At 36.0% G+C, this 23618-nt stretch overlaps 1 protein-coding gene across 2 annotated transcripts in view; it reads left to right on the top strand.

Annotated features, from left to right (window-relative positions):
- Positions 1-5259: 5259 nt before the first annotated feature.
- Positions 5260-23618, top strand: part of LOC114242599 (membralin) — a 105579-nt gene continuing 87220 nt past the window's right edge. The window contains exons 1-7 of one of the 2 annotated variants that reach the window (XM_028173824.2): positions 5260-5417; positions 5780-6330; positions 7763-8042; positions 10097-10136; positions 11086-11320; positions 14197-14287; positions 23120-23177. In XM_028173824.2, the coding sequence (XP_028029625.2) occupies positions 5852-6330; positions 7763-8042; positions 10097-10136; positions 11086-11320; positions 14197-14287; positions 23120-23177 (1183 nt within the window). In that variant the 5' untranslated portion in view covers positions 5260-5417; positions 5780-5851. Of the gene's footprint in view, positions 5490-5779; positions 6331-7762; positions 8043-10096; positions 10137-11085; positions 11321-14196; positions 14288-23119; positions 23178-23618 lie in introns of both variants that reach the window. The other variant, XM_028173831.2, reaches the window with a different exon arrangement.

The following is a 23618-nucleotide window of genomic DNA, read 5'->3' as shown; positions in this document are numbered from 1 at the left end:
TATCATTACTACCATATCTTAAGAATTCAAGTACCTACTCAGATACATACAAGACAAAATCCCTAATCATTCTTAAGCTGTTGAATAAAATAAACCACGATAGAGATCACTCCTGATAGAGCCGATAGACAATGAAAAAAAAACCCTTCACAATCTGGTTCATTTCTAAAATAAAGGTACAAATTGCTTTTTAAAAAAAACCCGACAACGGATTCGTGAGACGATTAATCATTCGGACGGACTTATCAACGGCGATGTATCAGCATAGTTCGACATAAGGCTCAAGGCAAAGGAAGCTCTTGTTCTACGCTCGTGTATTTGTTTTGTTTTCAAATGGCACGCACGTTGACTTCATAACCATTTTGATTTTTCAGTAAATTGTAATCTGTACTAGCACAGTATTGGTTCGGAGTATATTTATATCAAATCAACAAATTACATTTTTCAAGATTATTGATTTTAATACACATTTTTCTGATATTAGGAATCGACTTTTAAGCTGAATTTAGAAACTCCTTTAGTCTCTCACTTTTGGAGGCAAATGAAAAAAAAAGTTTTATTTTGAAATAAATACACATGAGTTTCCTTGAGTCTAAATAAAAACAGGTTTTAATTACCGCGTAGGCTTTTTGAGGGGGCGGCGAGAAGGGACCATTGTATGTAGAAATGGCTTTAGTAACAATGCAATGCTTTAATTGGAGAGGACACCTAATGAATACAGGTATGAGATACGTTATGAAAGGCAGGAAACTCTTAGAATTGCATTTATAATAACTTAAAGTACTTTGGGATTTGATTAGAATTAGAACTTGAAGCTTTAAAACTGAATATCACCTATTGTTTTTCACAAAATCATGTTACTAAGCGACACGGTATTTTGAAATCTCTATAAAATATTCATATAATTAGGTAAACTAGAGGTCCCGCAGCAGTCGAAATTCGACTATAATTAATTGGAATTGTAAGTTTGTACACTATTATGATTGTATTTTATACTTCTGTAATCACAAATTTCGCTAAGACTACACTATAAAAAATATTAACAAAGGCAAACAATATTTAATCTATTCTCAATTTGACAACAGACGCCAAGAACAAAACTTTTACAATAAATAGTATGCATGCGTGTGTGCGTCAAATACATGGTATGTACTGTGTGTAATGTTTTCTTTATTGATTTAATGTATCTATAATGCATTATTTTTAAAAAAAAATAGCATCTTGCACTTCTTCTCTATAATCCTTATAAGTGTGGAAAATTTCATACTCCTCTGTCCGCGCAATTTTCGTAAAAAAGGATACAAAGTTTTTGCTTAACGTATTAATATATAGATTTCATAAAACACGCCCAAAAATCCCCAAAAAAGCAGTTACGTCTCTGAGTATTCTATGACTTTGGCATTTTTATGAAAAGCATTGGATAAAGAATTTATTCTTGACATTTGCTCTCCGATTTATAGTTCTTTCGGATTCTAAACTAATGAAATATTCATAAGGTGATAAAATCTGTATTCTGGGAATGAAAAAAAATAATGCCGTGTCATATTGCGGTGCGTGGCGATATCTGTGACACTCTGTAAATCGTTATTTAGAAGTCTCAACCGGACTTTCTGAATCCGAGATGGGACACAAATAAATAAATGTATGCTGTTTTAAATTTAAATCGTGCTTCTTTTAAATCTCAACATACGACATGCATATCCTGAACTTCTTAAAAGATTTACAGATGTAAAAAAGCCGCGTATAGAATATAAATATTGCGCTTGTTTCGCTTAGGTGCTAAGAAATACAACCTCAGTATACATATATTATTTAATACAGAGTTTGAAGATTTAAAAAGCGAACAGGAAATAAAAAGCGTGAGAATAATATAAAATTAAGAGCGGTCGAATCCCGTCCCTAGTCAGTTCGATAATTGAGACGTCAATTTTTTTAAAGCTGCCTCGGCTCCGGACAAGTTTTTGAATATTTATAACACGAGCGAACCGTAATTTAAGTTTAGTTTTTGTTATCTCCGCTTTATCTAGTGCGTTCGTTTCGAGCCGTATACTTATTTACCGACAGCGGTGCACGTGGTTTAATGAGGCTGGATAGTATGGCTATTAGAATGTTGATTACGTTACTGATGCATTATTTATTTGCTGCGTTATTAATTTTATAGCCTTGATAATAAAACTAGCCATAAACTATGAAATTATTTACCTATATCTCAAAGTAAGCGAGTGATATTATGGCCTATAATAAGTGGAAAATTACGCCATAGCTCTCCATACATTATGAGTGTATTCTCTAAACCAGGAGGCCGCTGACACTATTTAACCACACATACAATGGTCGCAGGGTTTACATTGAGCCTGTACGATTTGGTACAACTATATTTTTGCCACGAAGCATGCGTTCCGTTCTAAAAGCCGTTATACTTTACAATTGAGATTTCGTGGTGTTAAGACAGTGGTGTTAAGATTTGGTAGCCCCTAAATACAAGGTGGCCTGTGAGTTCGCCTGCCCTATTGCAATAATCAAAGACAACGACCCATAGACACAGCCCACTGAGTTTCTCGCCGGATCTTCTCAGTGGATCGCGTTTCCGATCCGGTGGTAGATTCTCCGAAGCACTGCTCTGGCTAAGGCCACTATTAGCAACTCCTCCGGTTTGAGCCCCGAGAGCTCATTTACACGCTAGGGTAACGCTTAACTCTGAAGTAGCCTCTCAACGCTATAAGCATAGGTTTAAAAAAAAATTACAAAACTTTGAATAGTTATTGTTAAATCGTACCATAAAATACGAATAATATAAAACAAATAAATATAAAATAATAAAAGGACCGAAATCCGTATTTTATACACTAATCCTACCTATTTTAATTTAGGTATTAAAAAAGGCTCTACAGCTCCGATACCTTTTGATATGTCACGAACACAGGACGGTTCATAATGGTATTTTTTTTGGTTCACGTCCGCGTCATTCAGAATAAAGTCCTCACAAAATGCGCATTAAGTACTGAAAGGTTGACAAAAAATCTTTTAAACGTGCACCATATAAACGTCAATCACACTTCTTTTGTTAAACTACCATATCCGTGCAATCGCGACTCGATTTCTTTTCATAATAATAAGCGCTGCGTGCATATTATAGTCGAGGCCTTTGTAGAACAAATTAATGGCCCGTGAAATTATAGCTGCTTCTTCATGTGAATTATGAACTTCGAAGCTGTTTCTTTATACAAGCAAACGCACAGAAAGACAGATATCTAATGTCAATCATGAATATGTTTATGTAGCTTTCGTGTTTTTGATAAAGCTTACCAAGTTGCATAAGTTATCCCTGTTCATGGAGTAGACATCACTAGCTAATTTGCAACGTTTTTATGACGATTTATAGCTTGACACATATTTTTATTAAAAGGATCAAAATTGTAATGATAGAAATGATTTATTTCAAATTTGATGAAATTATAATATAATTATTTTTTATAACTGGTTGCTTGCCCAACCAAAATTCAAAAGCAGTTATTAATACATATAATCATGAGTTTCTGTTATTGTTTCTGATTGGTTCTGGTCGTTTTGAAGTCTTCTTCGTTTTCTCGACAAATTCAGGACGCATTACTGAAGGCTTGAAAGGCTCCAACCGACCGTCGACTCGTTTCATGAATAAAACGCGCGTCAACAGTTCTCACATTTTCGCCGTTAAAAACAAGTCATCAACGCCAGTCGTCCCACAGCAAGCCAGCATCGCAGCTTCAACAGGACCATCGCAACCCACGACCGGATCATCAACGCTCGGGATCACACATCTTCGGCGTTGCAGCTTTGCATCACATGGACTACTCACGGCACTCACGCAGCTTTCAAGCTCAGTCTCAAGCTCACCGCAGACAGACAGATCTGACAGATCCTGAATTTCGCTTACGACAGTTTTAAGATAGCTCTATAGCATTTATAAAAGTTCCGAACAACAACATACGGACCGTCGGTCTACCGGGCAATTTCATCCGTTCGGTGGAAGACCTTCTCTCCGCCGTAAAACCTCAAAATCTTCTCTATCTCTCTGTCGTTTGATTATTCGATGGATTATAGTTTTACAGGTATAAAGAGGTTATTATAGAATACAATTTACGCTTTGTTTTATTGGAATAGGATAGATGTTGCAAAAACCAGTCGTCATTGAAATATGAAGAATTTACTTTTATATCTTTAGAGCCCACAATCACATATAAAATAATAGGTATTACCCACTGTGAAAATAACTCAATTTGTCTGTTACGTTTCAAATTCAAACCACTGTACCCATTTGGACGAACTTCAGTATGGGCATAGTTCAGCACTTCATACATCAGTGCGAAGCTTGTATTATTTCTCAGATTGTTTTATTTGTTAAGGCTGTTAGTGTATTATATTTATCTGTGAGTCCTTAGTCAAATGAAATGCCTAAGAGACTTTTTGGCGGGAACGTGAGGAGTGAAACTGTGTGATTTGTTTTATTTTGTCTATTTAGTGTTCCTTCAGGTTTAAATGTGTATTTAGTAAAGATTCTATAAATATGTTGCTTGTTTATGTATGTAGGCACCCAGTGCACTCTTAAATCTTTATCTTACATAGATTCAAAACTAATCACACTAATTTGTATGGTTGCCCATCTGTAAGGAACCTAAGTACCTATCAGGCATTTGATTTTTTAAAGGATTTTAAGACTTGACCTGAAGGTCAAGTCTTATTTTAATTTAAATTCTTATTTTTATGAAAAATGATAATACGGAGTAAAATGAAATCAAGTTAATTAATTGGGAACATTAATCAGTTGGCATGAAATGAAATGAAATGATATGATATGAGATGAAATATGATCTCAGTAAAGGGAGTTTGTTTACTGAGTCTTTTTCAGTAGACTTTTTCGAAGATCCCCAGAAGGTACGTTCAGTGGCTTTGTTTCATTTTCCCACATTTGTGTACTTTCACAGATACTAAACAGTTAATAAACCACCGTTATTACATATTTAAACCTGAAGAAATACTAAATAGATAAACAAAACAATTCACACAACATAGCACCACGCGTTCCCGCCAAAAATGATTCCCTAAAAAGTACAATTCTGTAGCGGTTTTTTGTTCGCATTGTTCTTTCATTAGACAGGAAAAAGAAGCGTATCTCATACAGCCAAATCTCAAGCAAAAGATATTGTCTTACATGCCGCGGGTGTGACATCTGACACTTCTTGACACTCAAATAATTGACCGAATGACCGAATGAGTTTCTGCGACTAGCAATATTTTTTGTTGTTTGACAGTTTCGCGATTTATTTATCTCACAACAAATATAAAAGAAAGTGATCATTTTGTGAATTTTGATCCACTACTTTTTAAGTGTTCCAATAACAAATATACGGAAGCATTTATTACTAGCGGATTATTAACGAGTAAGGATAAATGATTTTGATATTTTCAGACATATGTTGCTTCGTAAAACAATTTTGCTGCAAGGTGTAATAGTGAGTTTTGAGAAATTATTTCGTAAATCATACATAATTAAACGTTTTGCTTCAAAAGCTCACTATTCAAATGTGTTATAACTTTGAATAAGCGCTAGTAAACACTAATAAGTAACAAAGGTCATTTAATTTTGAAAACGTACATAAGACTGTTTGAAGAAAAAAAATTACATGAATTACATGGAATGTAACTATCAAGGAACTAATTTTCAACCATCCCCTTTCATTTCATTGCCAAATTTTGATGGTCGAAAATTTAACATTATATTTTAATCTACTTTCACTTTCAGGTGAGAGTAATGTAAAAACCAAAATAACATAGATTGGAGTATCACAAAATAATCCAAACTAAGGCAGGAACAATGAGTACTGGAGGACCACAAGTTGCAAACAACTTGCCGCCTGGAGTAAATCCAGAAAACAATTTTTTACCAGGCGGGCCAGTTATCAATGCAGGAATGAATCGAAATCGTAACAATAATCAAAATCCACTGTTCAATGTCAGAGAGAGATTATTTCATGCATTATTCTTCAAGTTTGCCGTTGCCTATGCACGGACATTTCCAAGGCCAGTACGAAGATTCTTTGAATTTCTTGTACTCCTAAAAGCAATATTAGCCTTTTTTGTGCTAGCTTACATACATATAGCATTTTCAAGGACACCTACGACATGTTTGAACCATGTAAAAGATTCTTGGCCCAGAGATGGTATACTGAGAGTTGAAATACTAAGAAATCCTTCAGAAGATTATTCTATTGAACAAAGCTATGCAAAAGAACGTAAATTAAAGAAAGATAAAGAAGAGCTTAATTCTATGCTGGGGATGTTAGCTACTGAAGGGTAAGCACTTGCATTTTCTTGAATGTTAATACTAGAAAAAAAATGCCTATTAAAATTTAGTAGTTTTTAATGTGTGAGAGGTCCTTAATTCAAATTATATGCAACCTTGTCAACAGAAAATTACTGGCCTTGACTTAGTGTTCTTAAATTATAAGTGATTATAAAAAACATATTGGTGTATGATTTACATAATTTTAGAAATTTTAAATCAATGCTTGTCCTCTTAGTGACCTTTTTTTGTTGCACCTGCATTTTGTTAAAAAAAAGTCATTTTTGTTGTGGTGACTTCAAAGGTGACTCAATAATGAAATATAGATATATATTAATGAAGTATGATATTTTGAAATTGATGCTTACGTATTAATAACTTACACAATGTCTGTGAAACATAAAATTAATGTTATAAAAATAATGATGTTTTGCACCTATTAGCTAGTCCCATTTTAGTTTAAACTAATTAAATCATAACTAAGTAAGTTTTCAATGCTATAATGGGGAACTTTGGTGTTAAAATGTGTATATAAACTTTTTTAGTCAGTCAATATTTTTACGGAAGTTAAATTGGCCTACTTGAATCTGATAAGACCTGTTTTTGCTATTAATTAAAATTTTTATTAAATATGTAAAGCTTATGAATAAAAGTATGTTTTTGAAAGGTCATTATTGTCTAGGTGTTCTTTGGCTATCAGTCAATTTAGTCACCTTGACACTAAATTATCTAAAAGTAATAGCAATTAAATGAAGGTTTTATTTTAAGTTCACATTTGATGCAATGCTGTTTTTGTTTAAATATTATAAATATTCTGGTACCAAGCATTCTGCGCAAATATTCAGTTACTGTTGGAAAAAGAATTTTTCCATGTTGTGTGTTAACTGATATTTTTAATATTCCATAACAAAGCAAACCATAGGTACCCCTTTAAATGGAATGAAAATTGGAATTGAATAACTAAGGGTATTAAAATTAAGGTCTATATTAATTTTATGATATACATAGAATACTTTAATTAATGAGTTTGAGATGTAATTATGATTTTATAATATATTGCATTATTCAAAGTGCTAAAGTGTCTCCTTTCAAGTCACACAGCATATAACTCCATCTAGAGTCATTGTTGCTCATGGACATCATGCCAAGAGCAAAGCCATATCCAGGCCAATAACCAATAATATTTCAAAGTGGGCCACTATATGCATATTGTGATGTCCGATCCTATAACCCCTGAATACAAGTTGGGTTATAAGCAGTCTACTAATGATAAGAAATACCGTCATAATAGGCACTATATTGGTTGTGTCCCTAGCAGTGCTTTCATCCATGAGCGACGGTGATTACTTATCAACAGGTGGGCCGTAAGCCTACAAAACTATATCTGAAATAAAAAAAAATGATATCTTGTTACTTATTGTTTCGAAAAAATGTATATTTCAGTTTTGTCAATATTGAATCATCAACTAGCGATGACATAGAAGATGATGATTACATACGAGATGGAACGGATTATGGGAACATTACTAGAATTCACGAGGACGAGGACACTTCCCAAGGAGTTGTAGAAACTTCATATGTTGAAAAAACAGAGGATGTGATTGAAGAACTTGATCTTAACACAACTATAGTTTCTGGAGAAGATGTTGAGCCCTCTTCCTCCATATGGGAAGGGATTCTGGGTCTAGTGGAAGATATAGACAAGGATTCTAAACTAATTGATGTAAGGAAAATATTTTGATATAATAACTAAATGACATTATAAGTAAAAAAAGTTTTATAGTAAATACATTTAATATCCAGGCTGGAGCGATGGTATCACCTAAACTAAAAACATAGCTTTCCCTTGTAAATAATGTAAAATATTGAAATTCAGTATTGTACTATTTATATTTTTTACTATTTATTCTATACTAGCGACCTGCCCTCGCTTCGCTTCGGAAACATTAAAACACACATGAAACAAAAAAAAAAAAAAAAAAGTAGCCTATGTTCATCAGGGACAGTGTCGGCTTCTAATGGAAAAAGAATTTTTCAAATCGGTCCAGTAGTTTCGGAGCCTATTCGAAACAAACAAACAAACAAATCTTTCCTCTTTATAATATTAGTATAGATTGTTACTAACTTACCTACTACTAACATATTGTTAAAAAAGTCAATAAAAAATTTAACCAAGGTTGAACATAATTGAATGTGCATAAAAGATTAAACTTAATATGGTATTTGTAATGAAATTATACAGAATAGCAATGTTTATTAGTAATTTATGTAGTAAGATTAATAAAGTGGTACTGACATTGTTAAAGCTAGGTCTTAAATCTTGAAGTCAATATTTTTTTTTTTTTTATTTTTTTTTATTGCCTTTGTAAGCAGACGAGCATACGGCCCACATGATGGTGAGTGGTTACCGTCGCCCATGGACTTCAGCAATGCCAAGGGCAGAGCCAAGCCGCTGCCTACCGCTTAATACTCTCCACAAGCCACGTTTGAAGAAGGACATGTCATAGCGCTCGGGAAACACCGTGGAGGGGAGCTCATTCCATAGCCGGATGGTACGTGGCAAAAAAGATCTCTGGAAACGCAATATAATTACCATGTAATTTTCGGTAGGCAGCGGCTTGGCTCTGCCCCTGGCATTGCTGAAGTCCATGGGCGACGGTAACCACTCACCATCAGGTGGGCCGTATGCTCGTCTGCCTACAAGGGCAATAAAAAAAAAAAATGTAAAAAATATTTGAGTAAATTTGAATATCATATTTATTTGATGTATCATAGCATCGCACTATATTATATTTTTCGATTTAAGGAAAGTCCATCGTCCCTAACTTGTAAATTATATATTGAAGAGATAGATGAGTCGTCTATTATCAAAGGTGGCAATCTGTGCATTTGGACAAAAAAATTTTATTGATATGTCAATACAGATTGATTTGAATATAATCGTCTCCTTCAAAGAATACGGTTCAAAACCTGCATTAAATAAAGGTTAATAGTTAACCTGTTATTTATCTAAGATGTCGTTCCGAAGAGTTTTGTGACTGCCAATGGAATACAAAGTCAATAATTCGTTTTTCTGATTTACCAATCATTGTCCAAAAGTCAGATTGCCGCCTTTGATAATAGTCGACTCAGATAATGTAATTCCTATGGCTTATGACATTTCTTAAACCATTATGAAGATTCTTTGAATTTCCTGTACTCTTGAAAGATATATTAGCTTATTTTGCCTTTGCTTTTATAATATAGCATTACCCCATAGACACAACTCACTGATTTTTCGCCGGTTCTTCCCACTGGGTCGCGATTCCGATCCCTTGGTAGATTCTGCGAGGCACTGCGCTAGTGTTAGCAAATTCTCTCAAGTTGCGAAGAAAAAAAACTTGCACTACGACATCAACAAAATCTCGATGCCTCTAATGAACACTACTCTAACTCAAAATTTTGAAATTTTCGTTTTTCACGCAAATCGCTTCACTATTTTAAAAGTATTTTAATTAATCATTATTGATGGGGTTCGAAGCAAGAGTAAATCAACTAGTTACACAAAAAAAACCATAAATATATCTGCAATAATAAAGATTTTATATCAACTTTTTTCGTTTAAACGCTCCTCCTGTAAATCTACGAATTTGGAGTTAGCGTAGTGTTCATTGGAGGCATCGATCTGTGAACTGTATTAGAGTTCTGGAGATAATTGTATGTAATAAGGCTTATGTTGATTTTGAAACGTATATTATAGTTTTTATTTAATAAAATATTACCATTGATATGTTTCAGGAATCTCTAGACGAGTCAGCCGCCAATGAGTCTTCAAAAGGTAAGAAACGTTATATTGATAATATAATGTCCTTTGCGCTTTATGTTTCTGTTTCACAACGCTTTCTGTTTGTCCGTTTTAGCTATTTTTGGCTAAGGAGCATACGGTTTCCCTGATGGTAAGTGGTTACATTCGGTGAACATCAGCGATACCAAAGGCACAGCCAAGCTGCTACCTACCACCATTTGATTTTATTAAGTTCATAATTGCAGGAAACGTACTGGTGGTAGGACGTCTTGTGAGTACCACGCGTAGGTACCACCACCTTGCCCATTTCTGCCGTGAAGCAGTAATGCGTTTCGGCTTGAAGGATGGGGCAGCCGTTGTACAGTAAAAACTGAGACCTTATAACTCATGTCTCAACGTAGGTGGCGCAATTTACGTTGTAGATGTCTATGGCCTCCGGTAACCACTTAACACCAGGTGGGCCGTGAACCTACCTAACCAATAAAAAAATATCGATTTAATAGTTAAAAAATTACATTGAACTTGCCCCATATGTCTTCAAAATGTATATATATACATACTAGTCGTACTCACCCGCTTCGCTGGGCATTTAAAATGAACATTATTATTTATTGTCATTATTATTAGGGAGGCCAACACTCATATAAATATTAGCTATCCATTAAGTGTATGTATTTTCTACACGGATACCATGTTTCAAGTCAATCGGATGCATGGTTCAGTAGTTATAACGGAACATCCGTAAAAACCACTGTAGATTTATATATTAGATAATTTGTATAGATGTATTATTATTATTATTTTTATTGCTTTGATGGGTGGACAAGCTCACAGCCCACCTGGTGTTAAATGGTTACTGGAGCCCATAGACATCTATGATGTAAATGCGCCACCACCTTGATATATAAGTTCTAATGTCTCAAGTATAGTTACATTTCAGGTACGATTATTATTATAGATACATTACGGATTATATTTACAGATGACGACTACATACTCGAGTACTCCCTCGAGTACGGCTTCCTCCGCCTGTCGCCGAGCGCCCGACTCCGCCTCAAGATACCCGTGAAGATCGTAACGTTGGACCCCCAGCGCGATCAGTGCTTCGGAGATTCCTTCTCCCGCTTCGTCCTCGACGAGTTCCTCGGCTATGACGATCTGCTGATGGCCTCGATAAAGACCCTCGCTGAACAAGAAGATAACAAGGGGTATTTGAGGTATGTTTGACTCGAGCGAAATAGATTCTTTTAGAAGTGTCAAGAGAGAGAGAGAGAAAGTATTCTTTATTGTACACCAACAAAAGAAACAACGCGAAACATTAAATACAAAAAAAAGTACAATTGGCGGTCTTATCGGAAAGAGCGATCTCTTCCAGATAACCAACAGCTGGCAAAGAATCGTTTGGAAACTAATTACACGCGGTGTACCAATCAATTGAAATATATATATGTATACACATACACAAATTCTTTACATTATACATTTATAAAATGTACATATTAATACACAATGTAACGTAATAATAATTTCAAGTAAGTGTCAAATTTGAATTTCAAGTGTTATTTTATTTATGCAGAAAATTGTGTAGTATTTTTGATTTTGGTAGGGAAAAAAAGCAATCTAATTTTATTCTTCGAAAATTAACGTGAATGTACATTTAGTTTTGAAATATCATATCTTATCGCAAGATATCGTGAACGATGTGTAATAACATCAAACACTGACTGGCAAATCAATCAATAAACGATTTAAAAATCATTGATTTTGTCAATTATAGTACTAATCACAAATGAAGACGCAATGAACGATTGAAAATAAAAACTTTCATGGCTGACACTTTCTTGTGAAATTTATATATTTAATTGTAGATAGAAGAATTCGTTAAAAGAGCTAATAAAAAGTTTGAAACTTGTAGTCCGTATTTTACGTTTCTTTGTTTTTCACATAGTACCTACGTTCCTTGAGGTTTTTTCTGAATAAACTTATTATTTATTTATTTAGATATACTTCGTAATGGAGTAGGAGTTACATTGCATCTCATATTTTATGTTTGTTATGATCCTGTCTCGATTGCCTCACTGCATTGTTAGCTGCCTGAATATTCTTTTATTTATTTATTTTTATTGCCCTCGTTGGCAGACGGCCTACCTAATGGTGAGTGGTTACCGTCGCCTATGGACTTTAGCAATGCCAGGGACAGAGCCAAGCCGCTGCCTACTGCTTAACACTCCACAAGACTCGTTTGAAGAAGGACTTGTTATAGCGCTCGGAAAACACACACTCTAATCTAGTCTCTGGAACCACTGCCTTCATCCATAATGCGTTTCCAGAGAACGTTTTTAGCCTTTTCCAAGCCAATCTGGAACGTAATGCTCTCTGAAAGAAATTAGGCTTTGAATTAATTATTTTCAAGGTTCTGTAATTAGATACTTTTATCGTTTCTTTAAAGTACGAGTATTTATTTAAAACACAATTGCTTTTTTTTTTAATGTACTTCGCATGCGTAATACTTGACTTTCACGTTACGTCATTCCATCTCCGTATCCAAAAGAGAATATTAATATTCATATTGTATGTAGATGCGGGGTTATTGCATTACAGCTTAAAAACGATACAATGATAATTCGATTTGTGGAATCTAACAATTTTTTTGTTATCTTAGAATTCTTGCAGAAAACACGATCTTGAAAAGTGGGATGCATATTTTTATGATGTCTTACAGCCTCATAAATACTTAACATCGTGTAAGCCGAGCTCTATCCCCCGTCTGTGGTCAAAAGCAGGGCCGACCTCTGATTTAATTTATTAATTAATAAGTAATTAAATTAGCCATTTTTTTAATAAGAATATAATTAAATATCATATTACAAGTGTTAATGTAGGCTGGTTATTGAATGATCTCTTTGTAATAAAATTAAGAAAACAATAGTTATTTTAAATACAAATACAATGTACAAATATAACAAAATAATTTTGGAAAAACCCAACTTGTTTTGCATGAACCAATCTCCAAGGCTTCAACATTAACAAGGTTTACCTATACATATATACTAAATTTAAAGTGCTCGTAACCTCGAGGGGTTATGCTAGTTTCACCGAACGTGTCGGCGAGCTGACGGGGTTTGTCCTGAAAGACTGCTAAGATCTGCTCTAGTAAGGGTAGTGCTTCGCTGTATCCACCACTGAATCGGGATCGCGACCCGCTGCGATCTAGGGAGAGATCTGCCCTAGTAAGGGCAGTGCTTCGCTGTATCTACCACTGAATCGGGATCGCGACCCGCTGCGATCTAGGGAGAGATCTGCCCTAGTAAGGGCAGTGCTTCGCTGTATCTACCACTGAATCGGGATCGCGACCCGCTGCGATCTAGGGAGAGATCTGCCCTAGTAAGGGCAGTGCTTCGCTGTATCTACCACTGAATCGGGATCGCGACCCGCTGCGATCTAGGGAGAGATCTGCCCTAGTAAGGGCAGTGCTTCGCTGTATCTACCACTGAATCGGGATCGCGACCCGCTGCGATCTAGGGAGAAACTCAGTGTGCTTTGTCTGTGGGCTTGCACGACGAACTCTTCATCGCATTAGACGTGTTTGATGCGAACGATGACCAGTGCTTGAAATGCATAAAAGCACTGAAAATAGATTGGAAGGATCTTAAATGAATTGTTTATTGTTTATCGTCTGCATCGGGTACGTTGTTTACGGCGGCCGCGATAAGAGGATTATCGCATTGCGTGGCTTTTTCGAAGAACCTATTTCTTATCCAAAGCAGTGAAGCGTTCTGGTTTGTGAAGGTTGCGATAAGTGTTATACGGAGACTCCGACCTAATGTCTGTAGAGGTGGCTGGAAATCAGCTTGGGGTGTTTATGGGTTTCGATATTTAACATAAATTCAATGCCTCGTCACTCGTCTGCGCATATTTAGATCTTGTTCTTCTTTGTTTCCATCTTATCTGACTAGGTGAGGTCGGCATTTAGATCGTTAAACAAACTCTAGTTCAGCCAGTTAATATTTCAATTCGTTAACTAGACGTTGTTAAGTCAGCAATTGTCCCAATACCCAATCCTCAGATGTATGTATTGCATTGTTTGTTTCAGGAACGTGATCACCGGCGAGCATTACCGTTTCGTTTCGATGCTGACGGCCCGCAGCTCATACGTAGCGGCTTTCTTTATTATGCTCGTATTCGTAAGTATATTAGAAAAATATGATTAAAAAAAACACCACCTAAAGGCCACAGCTCATTAGAGCCATCCGGCGATGACTCCGTACCGCCTCGCCTCGTGAGGTTAGATTATGTTGTAAGACCCACGCGCGGATGGCGGGTCGGCCACTCGGCGACAACTGCATGCTTGCCTTACGGCGACTGCGCATTGCCAACGCTGCCTACGAATGATCCACGTGAGGAAGGCACATACCAATAGTTAACAGACTACTCGAAAATTCGTTGAACAAGCGACGTCCACTCGTTAACCACCTCGTGACCAGCCGATAACTTATGTGTGCGGGCCGCGTGTGTGAACACTATACTTGCCTAACTCATGATAATAGTAATACGAGTATTTGTTACAATTGGTAATTTAGCAAATGAACAAAATTGAATCTAACATTATATAGCGCCATCTAGAAACGAATAGTCACGTCACAAAGTACGAATTTACGAAACGAAATTATAACCTATCATACTGCCATCTAGTGCCAAGTAGCATACTTTAGGGTAACCTATCAAGATTGTGTTACTAGTTGGAATTCGAGAATTGTCCGATGTTGAAAGAAATCTCCAGATGGTGCTGTTTTTATACTTTAAAATGAAAAGATAGAAGTACTTTTAAATATTGACGATATAAAAAAGAATTAATGGTAGCTAAATAACTACTTACATTGTCGATTTAATTATGGTTATTGTCTTCTCCTTGTTTTTGTATTTTTCATTCGAGCATTATGCGAAAACTACGGGAGTATGGTTTTTTTAAATTTTGTTTTTATTACATTATTAAGTCAGCGAGTTCACGGCTTATGTGAAGTGGTTACCGGAAGTCGTAGACGTTACAATATGAAAGCAGCCACCCACGACGTAAGGTTGTTTTTGCCATGGCATTGTATAATGGCAGCCCCACTCTACAAAGCGGAGAATATGATTACTTTGCGGTAGAAATTGGCAGGTAGTACCTTTCCGTGCGGATTTACAAAAAGTGTAGTGATAGGGCCACTACTAAATACTGGTTGGCCATCACGCTGGTATACTACTCAAAGAACGATACCGCCCACGCGTTGGCCTCTTTAAATTTAGAAGCTTATGATAGAATTTGAAAATTGGTAAAATTTAGCTACAACTATGGAAGTCAGATATAAACTTTGTAGTCGTGGCCTAAAGGATAAGACTCCCAGTGCATTCGTATTCAACCGATGCAACGGTGTTCGAATCCCGCAGGCAGATACCAAATTTTCTAATGAAATACGTACTTAACAGATGTTCACGATTGACTTCCACGGTGAAGGAATAAGGTCTTGTAGTAAAAATCAAACCCGCTCCATTATAATTCGCGTAATTACTGGTGATAGGATGTCTTGTGGGTTCGCACGGGTAGCTATCACTACCCTGCTTATTTCTATAATACGTTGTAGCAGTAATGTGTTTGAAGGGTGGGATAGCCGTTGTACAGCTGAGAGAGAACCTTTGAACTTTTGTCTCAAGGTGGGTTACTTTGTAGATGGCTATGGGCTCTGATAACCTCTTAACACCAAGTGGGCCGTAAGCTCGTCCACACACCTAAGAAAAAAAAATTAAAAACAAAAACTTATTGTGCACGTTTTGTTTTGTTCAAATATCACTCAATCGATTCGACTCTTTGTGGATTAGTGGCACGGCTTACAAAGCACTTAGAGCAATTGGAATGATTAAAAACACTTTTAACGTTTAATATAGCGCTTATTTTATGCATTTCCGCCGTTTATTTTATAGTTTCCGTTGTAGATGTACTAAATTAGGCAGCGGCGTGGCTCTGCCCCTGGCATTGCTGAAGTCCATGGGCGACGGTAACCACTCACCATCAGGTGGGCCGTATGCTCGTCTGCCTACAAGGGCAATAAAAAAAAAATCAGTTAATTATAAATTGCGATCACGGATTCTATTCCATCATGAAGATCTTCCACTGAGCGAGTTATATTGCTCGGTAGACCGACGGTCCGAATGTTGTTGTTCAGAACTATAGGCATCTGTCAAATATATTTTGTTCTGTGATGGCTACTGCCACTCTTTTTTTGCTTAAGATTTTTTTGTTCTTTTGTTTTTGTTGTCGCGGTGATCGTCGCACTGAGAGTGGCGTCGAAATCTGTGAAAATATTATAGCTACCCATTTAACGACGTCTCTACATTCTTGTTTTAACACCCGAGCGACACAATCCGGGAGTAGTAGGAGGAGCGACCACGGTTAACTCTGTCATCAGAAACGCGACCGACACCAAAATAACGATGCACACGAGTCCCATGAAGCTCTTACAGGGGTTGGAACTGGATGTAAGACTGCCCCCGCCGCCTGCTATGAAGGAATCTCAGTTGAAATTCGATTTAACTCATATGTTTAAATGAATTTAATTAAATGAATGTTTAAATGAATTTAAACATATTCACCCACTAGCCATACAAACACACCAAATAGGGCTTAGTTTAGGTTTCGGCATTTTTATATATAACTAACTAGTGGTAGGTAGCTCAGTTGTCAAAATCCATGTATATAAAATTGAATTGCTGTTCGTTAGTCTCGCTAAAACTCGAGAACGGCTGGATCGATTTGGCTATTATAATTTTGGTTTTGTATTATTTGTGGAAGTCCAGAGTAGGTTTAAAAAGTAGATAAATATGAAAATCCTCGGAATTAAGTAAAAATAACAATTTGGTTTTCCTTTGATGTGTCGGACGGATTCCTTTTGTTTGTTTTATGTTTATTTTATACAAAAGTTTAGGTCTTTTGTTTATCGATTGAGGCACTTCGAAGTCTGCCGGGTCAGATAGTTCGATCATAATTATTAATTTAAATCATAAGTTGAAAATTATTATGGTTGTATTGTCAAAGACTTTTTATAATCTCAGATTTCGCTAAGAAATCGTTATAGACAAATAATAATAAAGGCAAACAAAATTTATCTATTCTCAATTTGACCATATACTTTAACAATAAACAAAAGAGTTCATATGCGTGTGTGTAATGTTTTTTCTATTGATTTAATGTATTTTTAAACATAATTTGAAAAAAAAAGCATTCTGCACTCCTTTCCTATATTCGCTAAAAGTGTGGGAAATTTCATACTCCTCCGTCCGCGCAATTTTCGTAAAAAGGGGTACAAAGCTTTTGCTTAACGTATTAATATATACATTATATGTTCTTGCAAATCGTTCGTGATGTTTAATGTTTATGAAAATCGGATCGGATTTATTGGGACCTCTCTTTCGGATCGGTTTTTTCAATGTTTACTCTGAAACTATATACTATCAATTTTGATAAGGAGAATCGATACATTCACTAAATCCAGTATCAAACAGATTAGCCCAAAATGTATTACAGGCTACTACTCATTTTAAAATTTTGTATCAAGGTACACTGATATGAAAATGGAGTAGTTTATGTGGTTTACCACATCCACTACTAAAACAAGTAACAAAATGAGTGATTTTTCTGTTTGTCTGTCTTAAGTACTTTTCGTTTTTTTCTCCTAAATTATGGCTGCAAGAAACATACTCACATAGAATAGATTAAACCTAGAACCTGAAGGCCAAAAATCTTGATCACACCAACTGGGAATTGTATATTAATTAGGGTCATTAACAACTAGCAGTCGCTTAGTGGATAGAGCCCTAAAAACATCCTTGGGCTCCCGATCTGTTACCAACGTCTGAAGACTGTCAAGATCTATATTCCCCGGGCGCCCCTAGGTGCGAACAGATCATAAGAGGTCCGGCCCCCAGTTCAAAAAAAAAAAAAACTGATCAACGACACGCCGATATCCAATCGTAATTTTAGGAGGTTCCTACATATCTACATAATTCACGAAATTAACATAGATGCAAAGCACCACTGTGCATAATAAATAACTTTGTAAAGATAAAATTGGAAATATTTACTGCAGTATACGAAACAGAGCCCGCGTTTCCTTTTAAGGCAGCGGAAATTTATTTACTGCCGAGTACAAACAATTCAAAACACGGATAGTAAAGCCAACACACATACATCATAATTTTCCCATATAGATTGGTCGAATGTTTTATATGACAAATCTATAAATACAAGATAATATTCGGTTTCTCAGGTTAAACTATAACAATTAATGTCATCGATTCTAGGAAATCACTATTTTGATACTTTATATTGTTGTTGTATTTTGTGTTTTATGATATTATTTTCTTATGATGAGAATGAGATATTAAATGACACTACCACAGTATCATCATTACAGAAAGCTAATGAACTAAAATTAATATAATTTCGTATACCAAATTTTTTTATTGTAATATTAGAGTAAGATGGCCCTGGGATCTTGGACTATATGTATTGTTGGTGTTGTAAATATATCAAAATACAGATACTACTAGTGACATCTCCTGATACTTATTTATAATAACTAATCTGTTTCATTACATTCGATTTATTAAAACTCGGTCATTCGCTTCCCGTCACAGTTTGAATCGCGTTGTTTTATTTTAGTTGGTAAATCACTGCTGGCCATATCATCACTATGAACCGTAAAAAATAATACATCAACGAAATTCGATCGATATTTCCGAGTAACCTACATTACGGATCAATTAATAGGGTATCACTCGAGGTGCGGTCCGCACGCTACTAAAATCGGGACTCTCTCCCCGACATACAGTTATTGCTCTTTTACAGCCCTTTCAAACTTTATTACGGCACCGAATTCCTGGGTCCGCGATGCACGCCCACGCTTCGTAACTCACCTTATGTTTGTTTTACAGAGCTCTTTGTAAATAGACCGACTCTTTTGAGTGGAATTTTCGAGTTTGTATTTTTCGAATGGTTCGCGGAAAAGAATTTTCGTTTAGTTTCGAATGGTGAAATCGTGTAAATGAAAATGATAATTTAATGTTTAATTATGTTATTTTATTGCTGAAAGAAAAACATTGTATTACAAAAGTACTTAAACACATAACTGTAACGCGTAATTTTTTATTTTATTTTTTTATTGCTTAGAGAGGTGGACGAGCTCACAGCCCACCTGGTGTTAAGTGGTTACTCGAGCCCATAGACATCTACAACGTAAATACGCCACCCAGCTTGAGATATAGGTTCTAAGGTCTCAAGTAAGTCACAACGGCTGCCCCACCCTTCAAACCGAAACGCATTACTGCTTCACGGCAGAAATAGGCAGGGTGGTGATACCCACCCGCGCGGACTCACAAGAGTTCTACCACCAGTAATTACGCAAATTATAATTTTTGCGGGTTTGATTTTTATTACACGATGTTATTCCTTCACCGTACTATAAAAGTTGTGTTTGAAAATAACAAGTTAATATTAAGATTTTTGTATTATCAGTCTAGTATCAAAAGACAAAGCAACGCGTTGCTTTATACTAGCCCATCGTTATAAATTATGTCGTCGCATTTCAATCGAAGTAGCTCACCTTTCGGAATGGTTGATTACCTTAACTCTTCCCCCGTGACGTGTATTCCTTACATGCTCTTATATCACGCTGTCAACGAGCCGAGAAATTGCATTAATTAAATTGTCGAACAACATGACGAAATATTTGCCAGGATACTAAAATTTAGTGAGGACAGAAGTAAGCACTGCAGTCTTAGTTTGTATAAAGCTACACAGCATTTACATTTAAATATTACAGTCTAAATTATACTTGAACATTAACGAGGCAACAAAGAGTGCTATTAAACCAATAGTTCTATTTTTAAATGTCAATTTTTAAAAAGTGTTATAAAATATCGTTACTTTGTCGACTGAATGAGATACTATAATAGAGTACTTTCAAGTAATTTTTCTATCTTTCTATTCCATTCCATTCGGTCCTCTAGGACTCAGTATGCTGAGCGATATTTGAAATAGAACAACTCATATTTTACTCTTGCTACTTTTATGTTGAACGTTATTTCTGTACTATATAGCTTGAAGAAACCAGACATGAACTAGTTTGTTGGGTAACTTCTTCAATCTATACATATTTAGTCCTCATACAATAAATATACAGGGTGTTCCGAATACCTATAGCAGCGCCATACCTCAATTATATTACCAAACTAGCAGCTACCATGTTTGATAACACTGTTTAATATTTTGTAAAAGTTGTTTACGTTATCATTATAAACAGAAAGACCATCAGATTGAGAAAATCTGTAGTCGGAAATAGACAGGACGTGGTTTGAAAATCATCACGCCTATTCTCTCCTAGGTATCTTTGTCGTTCAGTTTTGGGTACCTACATCCTGTACATAAATAAATATATGCATATTATAATATACTTCATGTGAAATAAATACAGGAAAACGGTGCGACGCCACGCGTATATGTCACCAGTCTTTATTTTACACAGCTGGCGATCTATGTAAATCTAATTCCGTAAAAATAGTCAACTTTAAGAGCGCTCAGTGGTTTATACAAGAGTACGTGTCCGATGTTTTTGCTTTATTTATGTGAATATTAGATCCTTATTTATCTCCGAAAATTAGTACTAGGCATAGTGGATACGAGTAAAATACTGTTGGTATAATTAGTCTGATAAAACGTAACGTCAAACAGACTACGAGTAGGTATATTGTTATGTAGATGATTGATCCGGCTTTTGCGGTTTATTTTTGTTACACAAACCTCGTTCCACAACAATGCTATTCTTAAGTTTCGCGGGTGTAATTTCTAACCAAGACCTTCAAACTCTTGGCTTTCAATGTTTACGAAAGGCATACGCTTATGTGGTTGTTATGTTGAGGGAAACTTCCCAATGTTAATGTGGCATATGCTTCGAACAAAATGTGTACGTACACGTTCTCCCGAACTGGAAGCTGAATTTCTAACTTGGTAGTGCTTCATCAAGGTAACTACGGTTCGCATAACAATTCTATATCGGAAGTTGCCGGCCAAACGGGAACAATGAAGTGTATAAACCTACTTGCGTTTGATCGATCACTATAAGTTATGTACCCAATAAACGCAGAAGCCGGCTTATTAACCGCTACGCCTTTTAATATTAACGATCGATGCCCGGCTCTTTAGTTTACGGCTACCGTAAAAACTAACAGCCGCCGGTGGCCGGATTACGCACGCTCCATTGACCGATGGACGTTGCTGCACACGGTCCGACGCGTCTTGTCGCATTTTGTGTCGCCGCGTCTATTCTAAAATCCTTTCAATACGTTGATGAATAAAAAAAGATATGCCGAGACTATAGAGAGCATAATCCTTAAATTGTAGTTTTTCTTAGTCGTCGGCAATCTGGACAGAGTGGTCGTGGTCATCAGTTCGGTTAGTGGTGCGCTTCACAAGATGTCGCCATTCCTCGCGTACCTCGCCACCTTTCTTGTGCACTCCTTGACGGGACCGGTCCATCGTAACGGCAATCTGCCGCGCGGTCTGGTACCCTCAATTGTACCTAAATTGTAATAGAAAATACTGATTCGTGATCGCCAAATGGGTGTGATTCTAAAAAGCTTTAAAGAATATCGTTACCTGGCCTAAATGTGTAGGTAATATCGTAGAATATTTTTGCACATTTCGACCCTTAACTATCAATCACTAAGAAGTCAGGAGTAAAACGTTTTTTTTTTCTCTCTAACTATGTTACTTTGGCGATTTGAGGAAAACATCTGTTAAGTTTTGTGTATCTAAAAGTGAGAGTAGCACGTCCCCGCGTGTGGCCGCTATCAATCTTTTCGCCACATCATTTGCTCCCCGCACCGCCTCGCCTCGATTGAATTTCATTAACGAAACGCTTAGTGCAGATTGAATCCATTTAAGTAACAGTGAGACGGGACTCTTCCGTTAGTTAATTGTTCATTAAATTGGTGAAAACTGAATGTTTTTAAAACTAGCTTATATTCTGCTTCAAATCTTTAATCAACAATGGTTTTGGACGTTTCGAATAACACTGTTAACTGATAAATTTACGTTCCATTAATGAGAGATTAAGATAATGGTTGAACATATTAATCAATAATTTGGATAAGGTTTTTTTTGACGCAACTGTACATGTTAAAAAAATCTGTAAAAGTACTGCGGTGTTAATTTGGTTGTGATCGAATAATGCATTTGAAGTCGTCGTGGCCTAAATGATAAGACGCCCTGAGCGTTCGTAACGAGCGATGCGACTGTGTCGGTGTTCGAATCCCACAGACGGGTATCAATTTTTCTAGTGAACTGTGTGCTTAGCCCGTGTTCACAAATGCCTTCCACGGTGAAGGAACAACATTATGTAAATCAAACCCGCAAAAATTAGTAATTGCGTAATTATTGGTGGTACGGCGTCTTGTGAGTTCGCCGGGTATGGTGGTAGGTACCACCTTCTTGCCTATTCGTGCCTTGAAGCAATAATGCGTTTCTGTTTGAAGGGTGGGGTAGCCTTGTACTATAAAACTGAGACTTAGAACTCATGTCTCAAGGAGGGTGGCGGTAATTACGTTGTTGATATCTCTGGATTCCGGTAACCACTTAACACCACGTGGGCCGTGAGCTCGTCCCAAAAGAGCAATATAAAAGAAAGTTACATACTTTAATACTGAATGTACAAGATTTGCATTTTAGTTGACTTGTTTTGAGGGGCAACCCAAAGCGATTTTAAATTTTAACCTCATATCTCAATTTCTCATTGGTATTTAAATTGCATTATCTACGGACCTATCTGTATATCGTGTGGGTCGTGAGTTAATCTGTACAAAGGACGGTGGCATTCAAATTTAATACCAAGTGTAGAGAATGCTCATTTACTAATTGATGTTTTTAAACAAGGAGATAATAAATTTTAAAGGAGATAATAAAAATAATTGAATTATTATTTCGGCAGACCGTCTCCATATCGATGTTGCTGCGTTACGCCCATCATCAAATCTTCGTGTTTATTGGTAAGTTTTATTTTCCAAATACATTATTTTCATCAAGCGAGTAATTTCTTTATTTCCAGAATCTCGACTTTGAATGTAACTCGGACCTACTAATATCACTTTGGTTATAATTAAAACTACATTTACTACGGTTTAATCTCGCCTTGTTTATTGTCGTTATTTTATTTCCGACTTTTCGAATATTTTCGTGGTCACGGACGGCTCATCTGGAATACTTTGTGTGTTCAAAAATTTGACGATGAATGCACATCGCTAATTTAAAACATTTCATCATAAAGTAAACACATATTGATACGAATGATATTTCGAATTTAAAAGCAGTCGACTCGAAAAGTTAATCGCATATAGAACTATTTTTCGGTGTAAAGCGCACCGTCTAAACTTAATAAGAGTTTTTCAATATAATCGCTCTTATTAATAGCATCTAGATATTACTTTACC

The sequence above is a fragment of the Bombyx mandarina genome, chromosome 19 (genome assembly GCF_030267445.1).
Source record: "Bombyx mandarina strain Sakado chromosome 19, ASM3026744v2".
In the NCBI taxonomy this organism is placed as follows: domain Eukaryota; kingdom Metazoa; phylum Arthropoda; class Insecta; order Lepidoptera; family Bombycidae; genus Bombyx; species Bombyx mandarina.
This window is presented reverse-complemented; position numbering and strand designations above follow the sequence as displayed.